Source organism: Phaethon lepturus, unplaced genomic scaffold, assembly GCF_000687285.1.
Source record: "Phaethon lepturus isolate BGI_N335 unplaced genomic scaffold, ASM68728v1 scaffold2781, whole genome shotgun sequence".
NCBI lineage: Eukaryota > Metazoa > Chordata > Aves > Phaethontiformes > Phaethontidae > Phaethon > Phaethon lepturus.
In genome coordinates this window covers 9,681-33,790 of record NW_010519631.1, presented here as the reverse complement: position 1 = coordinate 33,790, position 24,110 = coordinate 9,681, and the positions used below count along the sequence as shown (strand labels likewise).

The following is a 24,110-nucleotide window of genomic DNA, read 5'->3' as shown; positions in this document are numbered from 1 at the left end:
TCTCATGCCCTTAAATGACTCCCATCCAGTTCAAGTCATCCAAAATTTTCCATCACTTGTCATCATTAAATTAATATGTCTTTCTAAAAGTATATACTAGAAACCTAACACATGCTACAGGCTGGCTGCCTAGGCTGCTTGACCGAGGTCCATTACTCTCCATAATGTAGAAGGCTGGAAAGTCTACTAGCCTCAAACTCTTACTTTTTAATCTGTAACTGATCTTTCAATTAGCTATACTCGTATAGTTATCTAATTATCATACGTGTCTACATAAGATTTTGGCATAAATTCCTAATCTTTTATGCATCTGTATTTGGCTCTTTGGGCAAAGGACAAGTGCACCAAAGCATCAAATACTTTTTGTAAGGATGGCTTAGAGATTTGGGTTGCATTTCAAGGAGATCTTCAAGATTTTGAATGATTCATGAACAGAAGATGAGATACTGCTATCCAGAAACATGGTTGCTGGGACAAATCCCTTACAGGATTTCTACCGTCTTTGTTTTACTGTTAAAAGTGGGATGGGCAACAGAATAAACCATTATAGCAAGCGAGTGAGACCAGAGTTCATAGCTAACCAGCTTTAGCAGCAAAGCTAAAGAAAATCCACCCTCTGTGCTCATTCCCACCTTCATGCTACAACTGACTACGTTCTCAGTTGCACCTTGCAATTTTGCATGCAAATGTTCATAAACCAGGTGACTGAAATAATCTGTAACATTAAAAAATAAAATTGGAGCACTATTTTTTACTTGGATTATTTCTGTCATCTCCTTTACTGTATGGTTCTACAATCAGATGAAGTGAGACAGCCCAGGGATGCAGAAAACAGCAGCGCAGGGGCAGCAGCACAAACAGACGAGTTGAGCAGGAATTTTAAGTTGTCTTTGCTGCTAGTCAGTGAATCACAGAACTGGTTTAAAGCCTACTCTGCTGTAAGCCCACAGCTGGACTGATACAATCCTTCAGCTAGACTGGTATGCATTTCATTACAAGAATTTTGTCCCCTGTGTACGATAAACTGCTTAGCTAATGAGAAAAACAACAAGAAAAACAAAAGAAAATATCTTTAGAATAGAACCTAAGTTTGGTAACTTATAATTAAGCATGATGGGGCAAACACTTGAGTCATCAGAACACTTGGCATTTGAGGAAAGGTAGATACTACAGTTTAAAGTATTTAAAACGTTCTGTACTCACGAGAGGTGGTTTCATAGGTGAGACACTGCAATTACTCATCTGTCCTCCCCGTCCCCTTCCCCCCTTCTTGCACCTACACACACTTTTTTTTTTCCCTCTTGGCATGGTCACTTCCATTTTGTTAGCTATCTTGTTACCTGTATCACCTACTGAAGGGCAGATTTGCAATCACTCTCAAAATCATGATTCCTTTCTTAATAATCTAATATAAAACAAAATTATACTGGTCAATTTCCCCTTAAACTTCTCCATTAGATAAAATGAATCATTTACTTAAATTAAAGATATCGGTATGTTTTACACTTCAGCAGAATGAAAAGCATGTCGCATGTATTTTGGACCTCTCTGGTGTATTTGAAGGTGTTCTACAGATACTGTAAATTCCAAACTATGGTTTCAACAACCCATATGGGGAAAACAGGAATGTATTTCCATTTAACCTAACTGGTCTTATCTAGTCATCGTTAAACTGAGTAGCTCTGAACAGCATACACTGACTAGTTCTGCCATGCAGTTTTGTGGCTACCACTACTACTTTTTTTGACGGGGGAAAAAATTCTCTATTCACTTTACAGATTACTAACTTTGATGTTTTACCATGTAAAAATTCATTAATATGTACCAAAACCCATCAATTCATTTTGTGTGTGTATAAGGATTTGTTTATCTTATCACCAAGAATGGTAAGATAAGTAAGCATGCCTCTACAAAACTCCACAAAAACAAAATTTATACAGATGTTCTTTCTTTTTTGGTTTTCCCTTAATTTGCAAATCATGTAATCTAAGACTGAAGTTGACTGAACCAACATCTCAACCAGCATAGTAGTATCAGCCAAAAAACACAATCTGTTTCCCATTTACGTGTCAAGACTGCATCCTTTTTGGGGGCTGAGAAAACTATTGTTTTGAAAAGATTATACAGTGAAACCATGCTAGACCTTTCAGTCATTTTACTAGATGGAAAATTTTACTTTTAAAATACAAAAATGTGTGTACCAAAAGCTAGTCAGAAACTCCGATAGAAGATAGAAGTTTAGAAAAAACAAATTTCATCTTCTCTGGTAAAATACTCATTGTGGGGAATACAAGGATTGAGATTAGTGGCAAATTGCTTTCTACAGAATTTTTACATAAAGCAACTGCCAGAAATTAATTTCAAAATGCAAATTTTAAAATTTTAGATACACTAAAATAAATTTTTTCAAAGCAAGTTCTAACCATGACTGTCGCAAAGAAATTAAGATTTAGAAGTAATAAATATTAAACTGAATGTTAAGACCTTAATACTGACATTCAAAGGAACGTAAGTTTTATCAGCATATATCACATCAATGACCACGTGTATTAAGTTACATTACAAAAGAGATGCAACCCACATGCCAAGTTATCGAGAAGTTTACTTCTAAGTTAATACATCGTTAAATCTAAATACTGAAACTTAACAAGATACTTTTAGTCAAAACCCTGTAATTCAATTACAGGATCTCTGGGGTAAACTACTGTATTTCTAAGTTACCAAAGAGATCTTTCACTATCTAAGTGACAATGAAAAAAAAAAAAATCAGGAGTGAAACAGAAATCTAAACATTGATTTTAGGCAAACATTATTTTGCATGAAGTACTTTTATACCCATCTTTGTTTCATAATGAAGGAAATTAGTCCTAGCATATTAACACAGACAAAATTATTCATTAATTCCATTCCATTAAAGTACATGGTACATTACAGGGATAGAAAAAATACTTAAGTTATATTAATATAAGTGACATTCTTGAATGTATTAATTCATTACTACTTGAAAATTCTTCGTATTCATGATTGATAAATGCTCTACATTAGAAAGAATGCTATTTTATCGTATTTCCCTCATTATAGTGTATTTACGTTACAGTTAAAGGAAAAGAGAAGAATTTCCTGATGGTAACCACTAATGCAGACTAGTGGTCAGAACCAGGAAATCCCAGCTCCTAACTTGAACGTGTCAATATCTCATTGATATAGTCCTAAAAGATAACATACCATTAAATGTCAGTGCAGTAGATCTAGATAAAAACTATATTCTATCAGATCTGTATTACTTTAATGGTTTAGCAGCTTTAACACTTAAAACTTGCCATGTATTTTTCATACATACTGAACTCAAATATCTCTCAGAATTTTATGCATTTGAATGTATGTACGAGTCCATAAAATCAGAAAAGGTGTCAATCCATTTGTAAGCATGATCACTCCTCTAGCATGCAAAACTGTTTACACACAGTATCAACAGCTCTAACATAGGTGTTTTCTTAAGGTAAGAATAGCATGCGATAATTTACAGCAACTCTTAAACTGTAATGAGGAGTTAATAACCTACTGAGGTTTTATCACAAGTCAGGTGTAAAATGCATTTATTCTTCACCTTCCATCCAAAAAGTTAACAACTTCAAAGCACTTTCCAGAAGAGCTACTGAAAATGGATTCTATATAAAGGATTGCCATGGAAAAGAATTTAAATTAGAGTATTGCCTCCAGATATAGCAGGGTTCAAAATATTCTTCAACAATAAGTCATGAAGCCAGCCACCAACTCTTCCAAAATGTTAAACATGTCCCTTATTTATTAATGACAGATAACAACAAAAACTTATTTGGAAACATCAAAATTACCAGGGATGTTCCAGGCAAAGAGTAACGATAGTTACAAATCTGAGCAGAGCAACCAGAAGTCAGAAGTTCTGAAGAACTGCTAGGGAAAATCCAAAGGATGATCATGGCTGAAGAGGTCAAACTTTTTTCCCCCAGAATCACTCTCCTTGGTAAATGTTTCTGACAAATTTTAGACAATAACCTGGGTAACATTTGAATGGGAGCAAGCCAGAGGACTGTTGGAAGTAGCAGAATCACTTTACGAGGTCACACACTTCTCCTTTAAAAAAAGAAACAACCTGGTGTCCTAGTGAAGAGGAGGATAAGGGCGGGGGGGCTTGTGCTGGGAGAATTGCTTTGGACATTGGCCCCATTGTCAGAACCATGTTCAATCTCATTCAGTTTATATTAAAGAACGACGATGTACTTTAATGTATCAGCATCACAGATTGTGTGCTGGAAGACTCGGATTTCACTTCTGGATCTGCTTTGGACTAGTTGCCTTTGAGAAAATCATTCAGTCTTTTAGACACTCTGTTTAATTTTCTGTTGAATGGGAAATATTTTAGTGTTGGTGCTACATCATTTCACTGATTATTTTACCTGCCATTGCAGTAGACAGACTAGGCGTCCTATTCCCTGCGCGTTTTCAGTAGTGTGCTGACAGCTGCAGTATTTCATGCCATAGCCAGCATAATCTCCCAAGTAGGTGAGGAGATGACTACAGTGAAAATGTGCTTTGGAATAAATCCTCTAGAATAAATGTAGTATTTTCTTCAGATATATGATTAAACAAGGTGTTTTATCTGTCCACAACCAGGAAATGGTGTTGAGCACAAAACCAAGCACAAAACCTCAAGTGAAGAACAGAACTAAAACTGCAGTTCAGGTTTAGAGGCCATTCGTGACACAGCTATTTTAGTGTTCTACACAAATTCTTCGTTATACATAACAATCATTTTAGAAATGTAATCAAATGATCCATGAATGTAACAGAAGAAAAAATCAAGTGCGACACTTGAGCCCATTTAAAAGGAGTGTGACTCCAGTTGAGGGCAAACTATCAAAGAACTCTTAATCTGAGAGTTATTGGCAAAATAGGTAATTTGCAGGGACTTTTAAAAAAATAACTTGCAATGAACAGTAAATGTAGAAAAGTGCTTCAGAATTTTCTGTTGAAGATTTACCACCATGAGCATACTGTTTCTTTATCAAATGGGTAAACAAGAGCCCGTAGCACAGTTTCCTTTTTTTAATGATGTGTTAGTCTTCTGGTCACAGCAGAAAGCCTGACTTAAAGTCTTCTGTTGCAGATATTTATCTAGTGGTAAGTAATAACACAAACCTATCCATTCATTTTAAGAACATATGAGCTTTTTTTCTTTTGTAGAGAAGCAGAAACTACTAATAATCTTTGAATTATTTCCCATTAACTGAGGAATACAGTAACAGTGAAAATAACAATCCTTATTATTTGTTCATTTCTCAGATGCCTCATCTTCTAAAGCAAAGGTATGAAGAAAAGTTTTTTCCATCCAACATATCTTTTACGTATATAAATACAGTCTTTGGATTAAGACAGAAAGTCCTACAAGCGCAGTATTTGCATCACTGGTTAAATGAACTCTTATTTAGGAAAAGTTATTCATGAGATTACATAACATTAGGGGAGGAGGAAGGAGAAAACTCACTATCAACAGTTTTGCAAGTTGTCAATAGATAGACATTTCACTTCTCTACCCTACATCGTTTTTGTTTTAAACATTTAAGACAGGTTACATCAATATTCTACTTTAACACAGTAATAGAGACACATATACAGAGACTTGATAGACTTCCTCCACACCCCGAGTGATTAAATTCTTAATTGAAAAAGGTATGGCACAGAATTAGTCTTACTACCGTAAGAAGATTTACTTCAACTGTTTAGTCTTTGAATCGCTGTGTAGAGGATTATACTTGAAAAGCAAATATTTTCCTGTAGTTACAGATATAAATCCTTTACATCATCTGAATCCACATTATCAAACAGACATAAAATATCTTAAGGCCCTCTTTTGTAAGAGGAGTGATAGAACAATACTGTCCAGGGAGCACAAGACAAGACTATTAACTTATTTTTCTAATTCAAAGAAGTAGATTTAACATATATTTTGCTAACAGTGAGTGGCTGTAACAGTGAAACTGCTTGGTGCTTCTAATTCATTTGGTATATGACTGCTGCTTGAAAGCATCTTTTAATTACTTTTTAAGACACAGATATTACTTTAGACACTTCTCAATGATAATTCTGACCAGGATTAATATCAGAAAAGGCTAATCATAAAATTGTGATTACACTGAGAACAAAATAAAGCCAAAATACTTCTTCATCTATTTTGTATCAAGAGTGTCTATTTTTTATTCCTTCTAAAAAGATTAAGTCATAGGTGCTGACACACTGAAAAAAAAAAACCTTAAAAGCACGTCACAGTGTTATCCTAGTAGCAAAAAATGAATAGAGCTTTAAAGATGTAATCTACTGGGGTTTTTAAGATGATATTACAATCTTATATAAGACTTTATTCATGAAAAATATTCTTACCCAGACGATCCAATGCTTTTGCACACGCCAAGAAGAGGCCGCTTCTCAGAAAAATTATCACATTTCTGAGCACCTAATAAGATGGAAAGCAGAAAAGAAAAAGCAAATCACTACGTACCGTTTGTGTTACTTTTCAAAGTACAGGTGTGCATATTGCAGGGGCCCAATATATTGGAAGGATATTGAATATATAATACAAAACTCAAAGCCTGTACAAGATTAGTGATAGAAATACAAATAGCAGACAGAGTCAGTGGACAGTGGAAAAACTGTTCTCGAAAGAGACGGCAATGAGTAACAAAACAAGTAGCAAAATCTGGCCAGGATTCTGGAGTTATTGTCTCTTCATTTCAGTTGGGGTTAAGGATTCTGTAACTGTAACAAGTAACACTTGCTCACTTTTCATTGTTTTATAAAAGTTGTCTGTAATAAGGCTGTCACCAGCTCTGCGTGGGTTTCACACATTGGTTTCCAATTTATTCTACTGAGGTAGAAGTGGAATATAAGAGTGTTAACCATAAGAACATAGCGTAAGAGCAGCCACTCTCTTTAGCACATGACAAGCTGAGCTGCCAGCGCTTGCCCAAAGCACAGCCATGCTTACAGCCCATGCCTCGTGCCTAAGAAAATACAAGATTAAATTCAAAACAGCCTTCAGTAAGTTCTGCCACCAAGCGACTTAAGCCTTTAAGAACGCAACCTCCAACAGCTGCCAGCAAGACTCAGGCTGTGCCTGCTGTTCACTCAAAGTGAAAACACGTCCCTAACAACAGATCCAATCTACTTTTAGGATTAGCTTCACCAGGTAACACCAGCGTAGCCCCACAGGCAGGGTTTGGCATGGGCTTGTCCTCTGCTCTACTTCAGCTGCGGAGACAGTCCTGCCGGCCCTGGGATCCGTGCACGCCGCCACCGCTGGCACCACAGCCAGGCAACTGAAACCAGCCTGTCGTCTTCCCAGACTGCAGTCACACCTTCACTCCGGAACCATCAAATTGTTAAATATGCCACACTTCTTAAAATGGCATTGTAAAAGTTTTGAAAACTTTACCTTATTGCTACGTAACCAGAAATAAAACTAGAATTGGGTCAAAAAAAACCCAAACCTTTTACTTGTGAACAATGTTTACTAAATTCAAGGCATGTTTCTACCCAACATACATAACACAATAACAGCCAACAACACCACTACTAAATTCCCTCCATTTTCTCTCAACCTTTGCCTTTTTAAGTATCTATCTATAGGTATGCATGTGTGATGAATAATGGAATTTTTTTTTTTCTTCCATCATAAACCAAACCCTTTGATCTATAAAGAATATTAGTGATATAGTCTGTTCAAAATCTAATTCACAAATACTGGTGTACTGCACTAAATCAATTATTCAGAAAGGCACAACAATTAACAATATACATTTTCACATAACAGTCTCTGTTAATTATTAATAACTCAGGTACATGCAATTAATTTGTAACAAAAACTGTTCAGTACTCTCATCTGTACAAGGATAAGTCTTCCCTCCTACACATTTGGGTATTTATAAAGTCAAATGGGTCACATCAATAACTTCACCATCAACAATAGCTTTACAAGTAACTTAGAACAGCCAAATGTATTTTCCTTTTATTCCTTTTATTTCAAGGGCTTTTATGAGTCATACCTGTACTGTATGTACTGACCTGTAAATTGATAAATGAAACATATAGTCTTCTTAAGAATCTGGCAACCAATTTGTTTGCTTCAGTACAAGTAACAGATGAACTCCATTTGTTTCTGTTCACTTAGCTAGTCTCTCAGCATTAAGGGTGAAATGCTGACTACCAGGAGTTCTGACATTGATTTAAGTGGAGCCAGGATTTTACCTTAAGTATTTAACTATACTTCTTTTTTTTTTTAAACTAGGATATATTATAGACATGAATTCATGTGTTTCTTTTGGTCTAGTTGTAAGTCTAACGACAAGGAAGGGGGAGCAAGGGGAAGAAAGGCGGTGGGGAGTGCAACTGCACAAAATCAAAAGGAATACCAGTGTTAAATACCTACAATATAGATCTGCAAAATTTGTACAATAGGTGCTTAACTTCTGATTTCAGTCTGTAATGACCGAGGCACTCATTTCTACTTCAAGTATACACTTTCGGAATGTAAATATTAATACTGTAGAAAAGGATCATTATTTTGAGGACTCTGCAGAGCATTAAATCAGGTTAATAGCAGTCCCATTCATGAGATTGCAAAAAGCGACATGTGTTGTTCTCCGCAATGCTTAATGGAGTCAGCAACCCTTTCTAGTTCAGCAGTGGGTTTTAATCTTCCAAGTTACGGTGGATTAATTTTTATTTGTAAAATTGTGTTTATTTGCATGTGCGATATACTGACGTTGTACACACCTGCTCCAAACACAGTGTTTAACAAAATGCAGCAGGATGATTGAAATGAAAAACAGCTAGCTAAATCCCTTAAATGCAAAAAGTATTGAAATCCTGTTGCAAAGTCTTTTTCTTAAACTCCTTTTATTCTAAATCCTTTTAATTCTGTCATATAACACTACAGCATTTATAAAAAGCTGAAAATCCTGACAAATCACACAATTAAAGTAATGAAAACTGTCCTTCCTGCCAACAAGGCACCACCTTATATACAGCTCCATTTAGCTAAATGATACATGTTTTGGTTTGGTTTTTTTTTTTTTAAATCTAACTTCAGTTAGTATACTTAAAACTGAAAACAAATATCTGTGGCTAAATTAAATTTCATACAAATCAACATTTAGAACTTTATGAAGTCAAAAGGTTATCCACACATAAGCTCAAAGCAGCTTATGTACTGTGCTTCTGCTGAAGCTGTGAATAGATATCTCTTGGGCCTACTAAGGTCTCTGAATAACGCCAATAATACTGGTAACAACAACAGCAGGACATCTTTTTGAAGAATAAAAATGAAATCCCAGTGATTTTCACAGGAACTCAAAAGCTACTCAAAACTATGAAAAGTATCCTCGTTTCCCTTGAGTAAGAAATGCACTGTATAAATGTTAAATTCTGACCTATTTAGCACGAGCATATATGCACGATGGAGTATATTCTTCTGGTATGTAATTCCACTGATCAAGTTCCATCACAGCCATTTAATAATGCAGTGCATCTCCTGGTCAACTAAACCCCTCTTATTTCTATCTGTTACTTGAAAATTATGTTGCATTTGCGGTCCTGCCCCACATCAGTGCAGTAGCTGACCAGTATTTGGAATGGTTGGCGTTCACTACATATGGTTTTCACTCCTTATTTTGCTTTGTCCTTTCAGGGGAAAAACAAAACAAAAAACAAACAAACAAAAAAAAACCCCCCACACACACAAAAAAATCTTTCTTTACATTTCTTAATCACTACCATTTTGTGTTTGCTTTCTTATTGAACACAAATGCAAAAAGCGTATGTGCTACTTGAAACAGGAGTGAAAAGGCTCGGGTCAGTCCTAAATACAGCGTGCGAATTCTTTCCTCAGCTTCAGGGTAGCATCTATAAATGCTCCATCTCCTGCACAGATAAGCTCTAACTGCATTACTCAATACCACACCTGATCAATGGCGCTGTAACTGCTGTCCTCATCCCAGACCTTCACGTGCTCCTTCAGGATTAACGTTCTAGACCATGAGCATCTCCCTAACTCCCAGCGTCTCCCAGACTGAAGTCACCCTCCAATACCTGCATCGTCGCCATACCTGTTTCTTACATTCCCCTAAAGTTACCACCCTAGAACACCCTCCAACTCCAGCTGATTCCCATATCTACTGCGTTCTCAGCCCACTCCACCCTCCCGTTCCTGAAATAAGACAGCAATGTTGCAAGACGCAATGATGGCTGGAGAACATTATCTTGCATGTTTATAGAAAGTTGTTTTTTCTTCTGCACAGCACCATAGTTTTATTCTCCGATAACTATGTAGCTTCTATATGAAAAAACTGAAACTATGCCCTTTAAACATTTGCTAGAAAACAACGTTCCTAGAGTCACACATCAATTGAAGACAGACAGAAATATTTTATTTTGATTGAATCTCGTTCAAAAAACTTAAAAAGACATATCAGTCCAGTATGATGGAAGTTTGAGGTCTAAAGCATTGACGCGATGTGGCCAGAATTGAAATGGTGGCATACAGGTCAGTGCACACAGCTTCAAAGAAATTAGTATTTTAAAATGTCATGCTCCAAAATTCTTCCCTATAGTATCTATAAAAGGCTTACTTGCTATGATTGAGAATTCTGTTCTGTAATTTCTATAATCCACACACATTAACATTCATTATACCTTAACAACCCACATAACAGTTACAAAACACCAAAACTTCAATGCACACCTGCATGACCCACTTACACCAATCCAAATCTAGCTACCAACTGCTACTGCTTGTTCAGCTTGTAGGGCTAGTTCCTCTACTACACATACTGTGTAATTATTTTGGCCTTCAGGGACTTAAAACCACTAAGCCACCCAAGTGGTTGAATATATACAAAATTCACATCTGCCTTCCTTTAGAAGGAAAGCAACCTAAGTATTATAGTTCTTTTAAGTATACCTGCACATAGAGCTGTGTCAGCTTTTGAGGTTCAAATTTTATTTTACCAAAATCAAAGATGTAAGCAGTAAAGTACAGAGATAAATCTGCTGCAAAATTTAAACTTTTAACAGTTTTACATTGCAAAACTACTCTGTGTCCCAATTAAGTTTAGCTTTTCATGTTAACTCCAGTTTTCAACCTTCATCCATAAGGTTCCCTTGGTTCATAATTGTTTTAAACATAGTACCTCTGACTTCTTTCTTTTATTTCCTTTCTTATTTGCTTTTTTTTCTTATCAGTCAATTTGACTAAGCAGCTGAATTCACTGAGAGATGTAGGACTATTATATCATCTTTTCTGCAAGAAGCATAATCTAGAAAATGGCAATAAATTAATTCCGTTCACTGAAGGAATTTATTTTCATAATGCTGAGACATGGAAATACGTTTTACAGACAATAACTGATCTAAACTTCAACACACAAGCCTGTCATCATGTACCCTTTAGCCATGAATTACCACACACAATGCTATTCCTGTAGCTATTCCTAGTTGCTTGATTGACTTTCAAACTATGCAGGCGTAATAAATGGGATAGCACAAGGCAGAAAGCAGGTATTTGGCCAGGGTTTTGTAAAATAACCTGGGATAAGTAATGAAAAATGGGAGATTGTAGCACTAACTCATTTCAGAAAGCACCAATATTCCGATTTTGTAGGAAAAAGAATAGCAAAGCTACCTGAAGTAAATGCATTATTCCCTTAGACCTGATTTCAGCAGTATATATGCAATGGACCTCAAAATGAAGTCAAAACACAACTTTTAAAAAATATTAGAAGAGTTCTGAATCTGTTTTATTAGTGACTTCATAGGTCAAAGAACATACAACTACTACAGAAAACCTAAGTAAGTAATATTTTTAATGTTTCCATAAATATGATGGAAATGCTAGTCAAAAGAGAAAAAGCACAAGACAAATGTAGGAATATCCAAGACAGAATACTTAATAAAACTCAGTATCATTTCAATTCTACAAGTATGTATTCGTGTAGTCAGTTACCTCAGAAAAATCAGAAAGGCATCATTGAGAGGAAGTGGTGAAAAATTAGAAAACATGTTGAACAAAGAGTATGAATAATTAGGGTAGTGTGGCTAGAGCTGCTAGGTGTTGTGTGAGAGGAAGCCTAATACAAAGTAACCCGACTAGCAGTGAGGACATGACAAATTTGAATCCTATAAAAGGTAGGAAGGAATTAATACACCCTGATTTTTGCTTAGTTCTCTCACTATCATTAGCTACAATGATGTTACCAACTGCAGTTTCCTCCTCACAAAGGATGGTAGCTAAATTTAACTGGTAGAGTTCCAGCTTTGTTTTGTATCTATCACTTAGTATTTTCTCCCTTCTAATAATCACGAAGTCACATCAATTTTTCTTCAAACACATCTTTGTACGCTTGTTTTATCTGAAGAGGCAGAGAAATCCTGAGCCCAGAAAACCAGGCACCTGTATACATATAAGTAAGTACTAAACTCAATCACAGCATACAAATTTGAAAGCGAAGAACTAGGTGAGTTAGAAAGCCGTGCCAACCAGATGGCTCAGCAGTTAATGCAGCATGTGGCACGCCAAGTGCCAGGACTTCGTATTCTTGTTTCTAAGACTGACAGCATCCAGAGATGTTCTCATATTCTGAATATTAGCTATGAAACTTCATCTCCTCTCTTAAGCCCAAAATTTGGTCACAGTCTAAACCTTCAGTCTCCAAAAAAGGCCATTTATATTGCAAGCTGTAGACAATAATTAAAAGCCGTATCTACAGTTGAAGGCATCGGCAGATATTGTCTGTCCGCAGAGAAGAGTAAGTGTCTAAATTTTTCAGTGTCGTTTACAGAAATCACTCGATTCTTTAGGGACGTCTTACCCACGCTGCAGATCAACCATGCCACAGACACAGCGACATCAAAGCGCTGCAGTGCTGGGCCAGGTCAGGTCTTGCCTGCTTTGTTAGCCCAGACAAAACCCTGCACGAACATTGCAGTATAGCTGCCAGGTCAGAACAGTTCCAGGAGCCATTTAACTGCTCTAGCATGGCACAGAGCCCGAACTAATAAACCTCACCGGATCCGAGTTGGCAGCGTGCGAGGCCAGCTCCAGATACCGCACCACGTTCCTGCTACCAGCACCACTTACAACCTGCTAAATCAGATTTGAGGAGGCCTCCTTTGCAATAAGGCTGTATGAAATAAGTCTGTATGAAATAACCCTTTTGAAACAATGCTTTATTATGTACTGAAGCACATGATGCAGCAGAAGATCTAACATCAAAGGACTCTAAGTATTTTAACAAAATAGTTGACAAACTATTAAGTTCTGCTACTGTAAAGTCACCAAGTTAAAACCATGAGCTTTCCTTTCACACCTGGGAATGAGCTTCTTATCACAAACCAAAATCTGTTCCTAGGAACGTGCCAAATCCATCCACCAAGAGAGTCCTATTTTCAATAATTCCCTTTTTACAGCTTTACAGTAAAATAGTGTTTGAGCCTACTGATGGTAATCAGCTTCTCCTTTACAAATTCCCTTTTATTTTGTTCAGAATCATTAAAGCTCATGTGTTAGTTATCTAAGGCCTCTTATTACAGCTTTACTTTTATCTGATTCCAGATACTGGTCAATGATACATTCATGTACTTTTAATCAAAGATTTATTTAAACCAAGCCATGTAAAAAGAGACCAAAACATGTTTTTAAAAGGTTTGGCTTAATTTAATATGAGCTAATTTCAATACTTTTCTAATGTAACAACTATCATTGTCAGATGCTAAATATATGCAATTTAGAGAGAGAAAGAGAGTAACTGCTTGAAGGAATTCATAAGCAGTGTAACCTACTAGATTGAAAAATCAGAAAATGCTTGTGAATTATTTTGCTTTAAATTACTTGAACCTATAATAGAGTTACAGAACCACATTTACTCATATTTTGTATACTCCTCTGCTCAGGACATCACTGAGACAATACGTGTCCATTAAACCTTTAACTTTCTTCATTCACTTTCACTGTAATTTTTAATATTAATTCTTTACTATTTATTATAGTAATAGAATTATAATGTGTATTTTATATAATATATAAATCATTATAACTTACTGTTTTTGTAATTAAAAGTTAAACAATTAGATCTTAGGCTATATTTTTTTAGTTCACTAATTAATTCATAATATACTAGTAAAATTTGTAACCCTGCAGAATCCCCCAAAAAACTTGGTCATACTAGAAGTACATTCTTTTCATCCACAAAGTAAAACATGGCAACCGATTTAAACTAGAAACACTACTCAGCAGCTGTGCAAAATACCTTGCCCAGTTGAAGTTACAGGGAGAGTGGATAAGCAAAACATTGCCAAAACCAAAAATGAGCCAGGACACCAACAGACCTTAGGCCTTTGAGAAGTCTACAATCAGATTTTGTGTTTAGATTGAACGCTGCCATTTTTTAAAGGGATTTGCTTGTTTATGCATAGTTGCTTAAATTTTGCAGCAAGCCCTTCCAGGGGGTTAACTCAGAATTTCTGAAACAATCCTGTTGAACAAACTAAGCAGCTTGTTTCAGAACTCGATAAAACAGTATTTAAGCAGTAAAAAAGAAAAGGTGCCTATCAGCTCTCAAGGCATCATGATAAAAGTTCAACCACTAAAAAGATCAAACTGTTTGAATAACATTTACATAAAATAAGCAGAAAGGGAACAAACCAGAAGGTAGTACCACCCCAAAGAACAAATTCCACTTTTTCCTTCCTTTTATTGGAGTGGAAAAGCAGCCTATTTTAAAAACAACATAAAAAGCTGCAATTGCTAAACTTAATGCATGCACTAGTAGACTATTTAGATAATTTCACAGCCTAGAAAATACTTGATATTTTATTAATAAATAAAATATTTAAATAACGAGAAAAGGATATTTTCTCTTTGTACAAACTATATTACTTAGATCAACTACTTCTTGCATTATCTTACTTACATTGTTTCAGTTTCAGCTCCTGAATGGGTAACAAAAAAAAAGACATACTATCCTTCTTCTAAAGAGTTTAGAAGGGCATCACATTATGATTAGACTTCACAATGCACTATAACAAGAGTTTTTAATAAACGTTAATAATTTCTAGATCTACTGCTATGAGCCACTGCCTTGCTATAAAAAAGTAATTTCAATATAATTTAACAGTAATAAAATATTAATAATAAATATTTCTAAATAGAATCGTTAACATCTCTGGTTTGATCTCTGAGCACAGATACACTTAGATATCCTCTAAGCTAAAAAGGAAGCTGCATCAAAACTAAAATCTGAAGACGAAACTGGAGAAAGCACTGGATTACTGAGTAGGAGGAAAAAAGTAGTAAGTAATACTTGTAGAAAGCTATTATAAAGCTGACATTTTAAAATGCATGGAAAAATCTACATATCGGGTTATAGCAATGATTTGGACAAAGATCTGTGAAAAAAGAGTTATGTTTAATTATGAACCATGTAAATATATACTTACTGATCTGTGGAGCTGGTAAAATCCGTGCCGCTCGAACTGGACCATGGCGGACAGAAAAGAGTTCCTGAGCTTCACCACTGATCTGCAAAAAAAGAAAGTTGGTAGGACATTATCATTCTAACCAACCACCCACGATTTCTTCAAATGAAAATATCTTAAAGTCTTGAATAACACAAACTATAGCAACAAAGATGGCCTGCCTCTAGAAACGCAGGCCTTAGACTGCGCGAATGAGTTACTAACACTATCTACTATTAATGACTATACAGGTCTCAAAAGAAACAAGACTTGAAAGTTGACCGCTGATTAAAATTAGCAAAAAATTCAAGGAATCTGAAGCACAAGCATTTATTCTACACAGCACATTTCAAAAAAAAAATTAACTAACCAATGATCAAGAGTGGCAAACATCGGCGGTAAAAGATCAGACAATTTGATATAGCGGTACATTCCACATTCTCCAGGTGTGAAAATTATGTTTAAAAATAGGGAGTCAAACTAATTAAGTTTGTCACTAATGGTAATCTTGAAAAAAGATTAAATCCAGAGCAGTTAAGAATTTCCAGACTTCCTTTAAATCATCAGTCAGAATGCGTTTTCATAACTGCCTGGTAATGGATCCATGCGCTGGTTTTGGCTGGGATAGAGTTAATTCTCTTCACAGTCGCTGGTACGGGGCTGTGTTTTGGATTTGTGCTGAAAGCAGTGTCCATAATAGAGAGCTGTTTTCGTTATCGCTGAGCAGGGCTTACACGGAGCCAAGGCCTTTCCTGCTCCTCACGCCGCCCCACCAGCGAGGGGCTGGGGGGGCACAGGAAGCTGGGGGGGGGCACGGCCAGGCAGCTGCCCCCAGCTGACCACAGGGATATTCCGCGCCGCGTGCGGCGTGCTCAGCGTGTAACAGCTGGGGGAAGAAGGAAGCGGGGGACGTTCAGAGTTATGCCATTTGTCTTCCCAAATAACCATTACGCACGTCGGAGCCCGGCTTTCCTGGAGATGGCTGATCACCTGCCTATGGTGGGAAGCGCTGAATCAATTCCTTGTTTTACTTTGCTCACATGCACGGCTTTTGCTTTATCTATTGAACTGTCTTTATCTCAACCCACGAGTTTTCCCACTTTTCCTCTTCCAGTTCTCTTCCCTATCCCATCGGCGGCGAATGAGCGAGCGGCTGCGTGGGGCTTAGCTGCCGGCTGGGGTTAAACCACGACAATCCAATATGGAATGTCAAACTTCAGGAAAATGGCAAACATTATGAAGCTCATTTCCAAATAACCAGCAACTTAAAACAGATGTAATGAGACTAAAAATGTAGTACGTCGGCATACAGTTTTGCCAAACAAGCAGTTTACAATATCAGAAGTGAACGCGTTTTGGAACAAGTTTCTTATGAATCAATAAACTATAAATCCAAGTTAGTTTTTGAAGTGTCATTTTATAGTTGTTCCCATTTCTTTCTGCACTTCAGATCACACGTTCAAGAAGTTAAAATACTACTACTGTTTGACCAACAAATCATAAGTATACTACTTCAGACTCTTAGCTTCCTTCCAATCTTAACCCCGAGCCTCATTATTTATTATCATTGCTTTAGATAACGTGGGCAGAACGAAACCCACCCCACTGAAGCACAAGTCTTTCGTAAGATTACTGTGAAAACTCTGTTTACTACAGATGTAGCCCATCATTCTGTAAACAGTAAGTAAACCCAGAATGTAGTGAACTACTGCTTTTCCATATTATGCCTCAATAACATTCAAGCTACACAAATTTGGGGAAATAACATTCTTACCCATTTTAGTTTTGCAGACAGCTACTAGTTCCACATTGGTATGAATCAACATTACTGTCAATGATGTGATCAGAATTATTCCTGATGGACACAACAGTTTTAAAACTGTAATCAATATGAGAATTAATCCTTTAGTCTCCCCTGCTCTTATTTTATTAGGCAGATGTTCTAATCATAGCGGATTCTCCTCTTCCAGCTAGCAGCAGCATCTGAACAACATACAACATTGTAATACTCCAGCTCTTGCAAAACAAGTTGAATTCTCCCTGTGGGACAGCTAAAGGCCTCTGCTCTGAAGAGCTTGCTGACCAGATTCTATACAAGACAAAAGAATGATGATCAGAAATCAACTCAGTAAAGGTTTGCTGACTGTTTTTAACAGATCACGAGTAGAGGACAGTGTGGGGGGAAAAAAAAAAAGCACGCAGATAACATCTGCATCCAGAAAAGGCAGCTTAGATAAGTAGAGCACAGCAGCACAGCTAAGCAGAAAATGAGAAAAACTAAAGAAAGAGAGAGAGTAATAAAGAGATTAAAAGAGATGAGGACTGCAGCACGTGTTCTATCCATCGGAACACACCAGCTCTATGAAAAGGGAAAGGAGGAAATGGCGAAAAAGAAAAATATAAGGCTTTGGAACTATTATTATTGGCAATTAAAGATTTTTTCCCCAAAATCATGAAAATGCTGTTTCATATGTGTATGCACATCAATGTCTATGAATGAAAACAAGAGGGAAAAGAACTACCATAACAAAAGTATGGAAGAAGTGATTCACATAAAATAATCCAACCCAATTCAGTCACCTCCTTTTTAACTATGCCAGCACATCAGCTCTAACTCCAATCTACTTCAAATAAAGTTACAGTCCCAAAAGTAAGATACACTAAGAAGGCCAAACCTTCTTAATGCAGTTTCTGCTCTTAAATATACTGAACTCCAGAAAGCATGTTTATTTAGCCTGTGATGCCAAGACCTTGTTGAGCTTAAAGTTGAGATTTCCAAAATGTACAAACATAAATGAAGTTTATTTGTAACTCAGCACCTAACATGAAAATCCCAGCCCAGCTCTTTTCATGCATATAATGCTTTTACTTTTTAATAATTAATATTCATTACTTGAAATATAACTATTTTATCATTCATACTGGGGGAAGTTACAGAAAGAAAGATTAAATGGACCAACCAAAGCCAGAGCATCAGACAAAGACAAGATTATAGGTAGTTAGCTCCTGTTTTGAGACCACTGTAACATGTAATATTGTAGTGTAACGTGTCCTTTCCTCTCAGTCTGCATAGGATTTTTTTTCCCTGGAAAAGGGAAGCTGTGTAGAACTAAGAAAAAAAGCAAGTAAATATTCAGATAACTTCAGCCATCTCTACAGCTCCTGTACTTAGCAGGTTATATGTTGGTAACTCCTGGGAGCCAAAAAAGGAGCAAATTTCAAGATACACCTCCACTGCAGATTTTGTAATGAAAATACAAGATCCCACGCAACCACTGGCATCTCATTTGTAAAGAAAAAGTCAAATTCAGTAAAAAGCACCAAAAAGTACCAAAACGTTTACAATAAATGTGGACATGATTCTACAACATGGATCAGATAAAAACACCAATACTTAATAGAATCATAGCACCATAAACTAACAGGCTTCTTAAGGGTTGGTTGGTTGTGGGTTGTTTTTTTTTTAAGTTGTATGTCCTTAACTGTTCTATAGAAACATGAAATCACAGAATACATTGGACTTTGTTGTATACCCTGAATAGTGAGAGCTTGGTTGTTCCTCTAGTTTGCTTGGCATTGAAAAATGCATCAGGGCTTGAGAGTTCAAGATTTGCTTTTGCTTATAATTAGCTTTTTTTAAACACTACTACCAGTAGAAGCTTCTGCTATTTGCAGTCATAAAATTCTGAATTAACTGTGGTTAATGTTAATGCCCCTCATTTATCTATATAAAACATAAAACTTTATTACCATTGCTGAGGCCACATGCATCAATTTTGACTGAAAGCACCATCTTCAAGGCAGAGAGATTATGTAGTCTGATCTTCCTGCCAGTTCAGACCTTATCTCACTCCTGAGACAGCCAACATAGACAGCCAATCTTTCCTGTGAATGGGACACTTATTCCACTAGGAACTGAAGGGGAACAAGGAACTAAGCCCAGCCCCATTGCTAAACGGCTAACAACTTTGTCACTGCCAGTTTGGGTGAGATGTGGGCTGGCAAGTAAAAGGCTCCACATCCCATTACCAGTCCCTTGAGCTACACAGTCTCATAAGCATAGACAAAATATAAATAGACTTCATGAACTGAAAACAGAGCATTAAATTCTTCAAAAAGCACCTGTGAAGAAACTGGGCCTGTGGCTGCCATTTTGGATTTGATCCAGCTAAGTAGCGAGTCCCTGTGGCAGCTTTCAAAGCTCTTAGAAGTTTTTCTTTCCCATTCCAAAAGCCAAGAATATTTCCAAACAGGTTTCAAGAATTGAATATTAAGCTATAAAAGCAGCTTCAGGTACTCATTCTGTGAAAGAGTGAATCCAAAATGACGGCTCCAAGCTGGTCTGGTAGAACATTTCAGCTTTCCCAGTGCCTGGTATCAAACCACAAGCCCCAGACCTACATGGAAGGCTGCAAGCAAAGAACACGCCGATTCAAAACCCGGCCCCCAATGAAGTCTTCATCGCTTTCTCCCAACAATGACAGATTGAAAGAGGAAGAACTCTTCTCTCCTCCTCAAGACTTAAGACGTCTTGAGCTACTACTTAAAACATGACAGACCAGAAATCTGGAGCACTGGTTGATTTTTGATGACAGAGCTTTATTGTTTGGAGCATACCAGTTTGCACCCATTAAAAAAAAACAGAACAAAGGAAGTTTTGTTCACACTAAGGATAACTAATAGTTTCCAACCAGAGAAAATGGTTTTCACATGGTGGGGAAAAAAAAAAAAAAAAAAAAAAAAGTCAAACGTACACCAAACTGAAACAAAGTTCAAAACTCAATGCTTAAACTACTGTGCAACTATATGAAAGCAAACTGCTTGTAGAATAAAAAACTGCCACAGAGCACAGGGAAGATATCAGGGGGTTTTTTTAATATCCTGATGTATGTTTTGAATGATATTGGTATCGTGAATAGTTTCCAACCAGAGAAAATGGTTTTCACATGGTGGGGAAAAAAAAAAAAAAAAAAAGAGTCAAACGTACACCAAACTGAAACAAAGTTCAAAACTCAATGCTTAAACTACTGTGCAACTATATGAAAGCAAACTGCTTGTAGAATAAAAAACTGCCACAGAGCACAGGGAAGATATCAGGGTTTTTTTTAATATCCTGATCTATGTTTTGAATGATATCGGTATCGTGATATGATGCTATAATATGGCAATAAGCAATTGGCAGATACTGCCACAAACGTTGGGTTAAAGACTACTAGCAGTCATTTCACTACTGAGAGAGTAAGGAAGGACTGTAAGTAAAACGGCAAATTTTATCACTTCAGTTTAGAAATTGTCTGCTTTTTCATTCACAACAGATCTCTGTAATTATCTAGAGATTATAAGAATTTAGATGCTCACAGAATGTTACAGATGTCTACTCTAGTGACTGAATTAAGTATGAAATTGCACCTAGCATTTAAAATTATGACAATGCTAATTGAATTTAAAAAACAATGAAAGCTTCGAAATGGTTTTGGTTACAGTTTCCTCAACATTCTCACTTTATTTGTCATACATTTTGAGGAGTTTTAGCATGATCAGGCTGCAGGCTCCCTGTAAAATTTTAATTTGGTGAGAGTTCTGCATTGTTTTTAGTCACTTCATTTCTATAAAAAGACAAGAATGACACAGACCGTACTGGAAGGAGGCATAATATGGGTGAAAACACCCTTCATGAGTCTTCGTTTTAGCTTTGACCCCATCTAAGGAGACATACATGAGACACCGTTTGAACTGTTCTGATACCTCTCACTACAGCCTTTTCAAAGGTTGTTGCACATGTGCCTTTTTTCCAACTGGTGCAGGGTATGATATGATTTAAAAAAACCTTCCAACAGTTCTGCAGTAACTTAATGAGTGTAAAAACAGAAAATTTCTTACGTACTGACAGCATCTGCAGTGTAAAAAACAAAAGCCTCAGAAAATTATTTGCATAGATGCTTTCTAAAGTCCTTAGACATTTTTCAGGGTTACTAGGCTGGGTCATTACGACATTTTTTTGAGTAGCTAATACAAGCCTTAAGAGCGGTACCCTCTATCAGGAGGAGGTCTGGACAGAGGAAGGAGAGCAGCTTACTAGGTGATCAGTGACCAGTCCTTTTCCCAGCTCTAGAAGAGGAAGAATTACCAAGGGACTAAGACCACATCGAAACGCCGGCAGACAGGGCTTTTGATGAACAGTTGAGAAGACAACATGGAACTGGCATGTCTGACTTACCATATACATCCATCTCTACATCCACATGCACACACCATCTGCTGTACAACTGCAGTTTTAACAACTTCAAAATCACAGTATTATTGACAGCAGCATTTAAAGAAATTTAAGGTCTGGCAGTGGAGAAATGGCAGTGCATGATGCCATCCTTGTCCAACGAGTCCTCTGCATTCCAAAGGTCTCCACACGGAAGTCACCTACCACACGGGCTGACGCATCCCATCAGTCTGTGGCGGTGTCATTATACCACAGCCTTTAAGTATTTTTCGCTAAATATACAGCTGCGCTTGTTATTAAAAGGTCCCTTTGGTAGTTCCTACTTTATTCAACTCAAGCTTGATCATTCTTTCTTAATTGTAATATGAACCATTAAATTAAGATGATTTTTCTACTTCTGAAACTTCCAGCATACAATGAAAAAAAAATTATCTGCCACAAACCCAGCCAAAATGCATTTCTCTGAACAGGAACATCTAGAACAGATACTTGGAAACCACATTAGGCAGAAACCAATGCCAATTGTATTTGAAACATGAAACTGGGAGAAAGGGAAAAACAAATTCCAAATAAAACACAGAACTACACTGCACAATTATCAAATAGGAACTTCTAGTCATATTTTTGTATATTCCCAGATTCCTCCCCACTTAGCGAGGCATATTTTAAGAACACTTTTAACCTTCCCACCCCCCATTTCAAAACAAAGATCAAAGAAAAGTCATTTGGATGGACACCTTCCGCTTCTTATGCAATACAGATTTAGACACTGCACTTCAAAACCCCAGCCGTTACTTCAGCACCCAGCAGTCCAAACATTATTTCAGTCCTTTGAAGCAGCCCTAATGGTATCTTCCATTTGCAAGTAACACTTCTGTAGTCAAAGATCTTACTCCAAGGAGATGTTAATGTGAAACCACTCAGACTGCAGAGAGACACACACTCCTGGAGGCAGACTGCAAAGGTGTTTAGAAGTCAATGTAACACCATTACGGAGAGTGTCAGCTTAGAAGCTGTCATAAACACTTCATAATCACTCAGACACAAACTGGACTGCCTGCAACACATTACTTTATTAAGTGCTGAATAGAGGTTCAATTGTACGAATAAAAAGCACAATGCTACAGATAATAGCCTTAGCGAGCAGATTTTCACATAAATGTCAAATTGTTTCTTTTTCAGATTGAAAGGTTTTTAAACTATAGAGATCTGTTTTTTTCTTAATGACTGGAATAATGTTGCTTAATTACACGCTAAATAGTCAGCAAGATCAAGAAGAAAGGTTTATATTATACCAGAGGACACAAAAAAGTGTTGCCAAATAAACTCTAAATATTTAAGTCAGTCACATAACTGCCAGATTTTATTTTACTCAGAGTAAGCAAGCCAAAAAATGAGATGGAGAAACAACAATGTGGAAGAAAAATACGTTATGTTACCTCCAAGTTTGTCGGATATATAATTCTGCTCTGAAAAGGTATTTAAAACGTGATCTTAAATGACTAACAATCCGAGAAGCTCTCTAAGACCACGTTACTAACAAAGGAACAATTCCAACACTAAAATTATACTAACACGCACAAATCGCACAGGTCAAAGCTGCACCTCTCTGGGTATACAGAATATACAAATGAAGGGCTGACAGTGATGCAGTATCTCTACAGTTGACATTCTTAAGATGGACGGTAAAATATTTTGACATTTGGCATTTTTTCCATTTCACTGGACTTTCCCCCACCCATTAAAAATACCTCTGCAAAAAATAAACAACTCTAAGAGAAACCGTCCTGCAATTTCATTTTTCTTATTTTTCCTAAAATATTAAATACTGTAAAACCTAGGGATTGTGAAGAAGTGAAATACACTGGGGAAAAAAAAAAAGACACTCTCTTTTTAAAAAGAAGGTAACATCAGGCCTTTCATGGCCTAACTTGTGGCTTATTCAGACACAAGAAGGGCGGGAGGGGCAGAAAGAAGAAAAAAAGAAAAAACCCACCCACAATCCCAAAGAAAACCCCTCTTTCCCACAAAGAAACATGGATAAACTACCTTGTACTACCTGTCTGACAGTACCAGTAAGCACACTTACTCCATAAAAGCCAGGATAAACAAAGCAGTTTAACTTGTCATTTGTTAGTAATCTCCATCAAATGATTTCATGTTTACCGCAGCGTACCATGGCGTATGAGTTTAAACACAGCTAACGCGGAACAGGGTACACCGAGGTAATCTGTTCACATACCAAAGAACTGAGACTCTCTTCTTTCATTCTTGCTTTTCTTATACATGTAAGATCCCACCTCACGACGACTTTCTCAAGGGCATTGATACAGACAGCTCTGACAGAGACACT

General features: G+C 36.8%; 1 protein-coding gene across 1 annotated transcript in view; it reads right to left on the bottom strand.

The window, feature by feature from the left end:
• The window catches only part of LOC104628489 (breast carcinoma-amplified sequence 3-like), a gene marked incomplete at its 3' end in the record, with an annotated part of 54,492 nt that overhangs the window by 21,629 nt on the left and 8,753 nt on the right, over positions 1–24,110 (bottom strand). Inside the window, exons 5-6 of the mRNA XM_010297097.1 lie at positions 15,526–15,607; positions 6,418–6,490 (exon numbers count right to left, since the gene is read on the bottom strand). Coding sequence (XP_010295399.1) covers positions 6,418–6,490; positions 15,526–15,607 — 155 coding nt within the window. The remainder of the gene's footprint in view (positions 1–6,417; positions 6,491–15,525; positions 15,608–24,110) is intronic.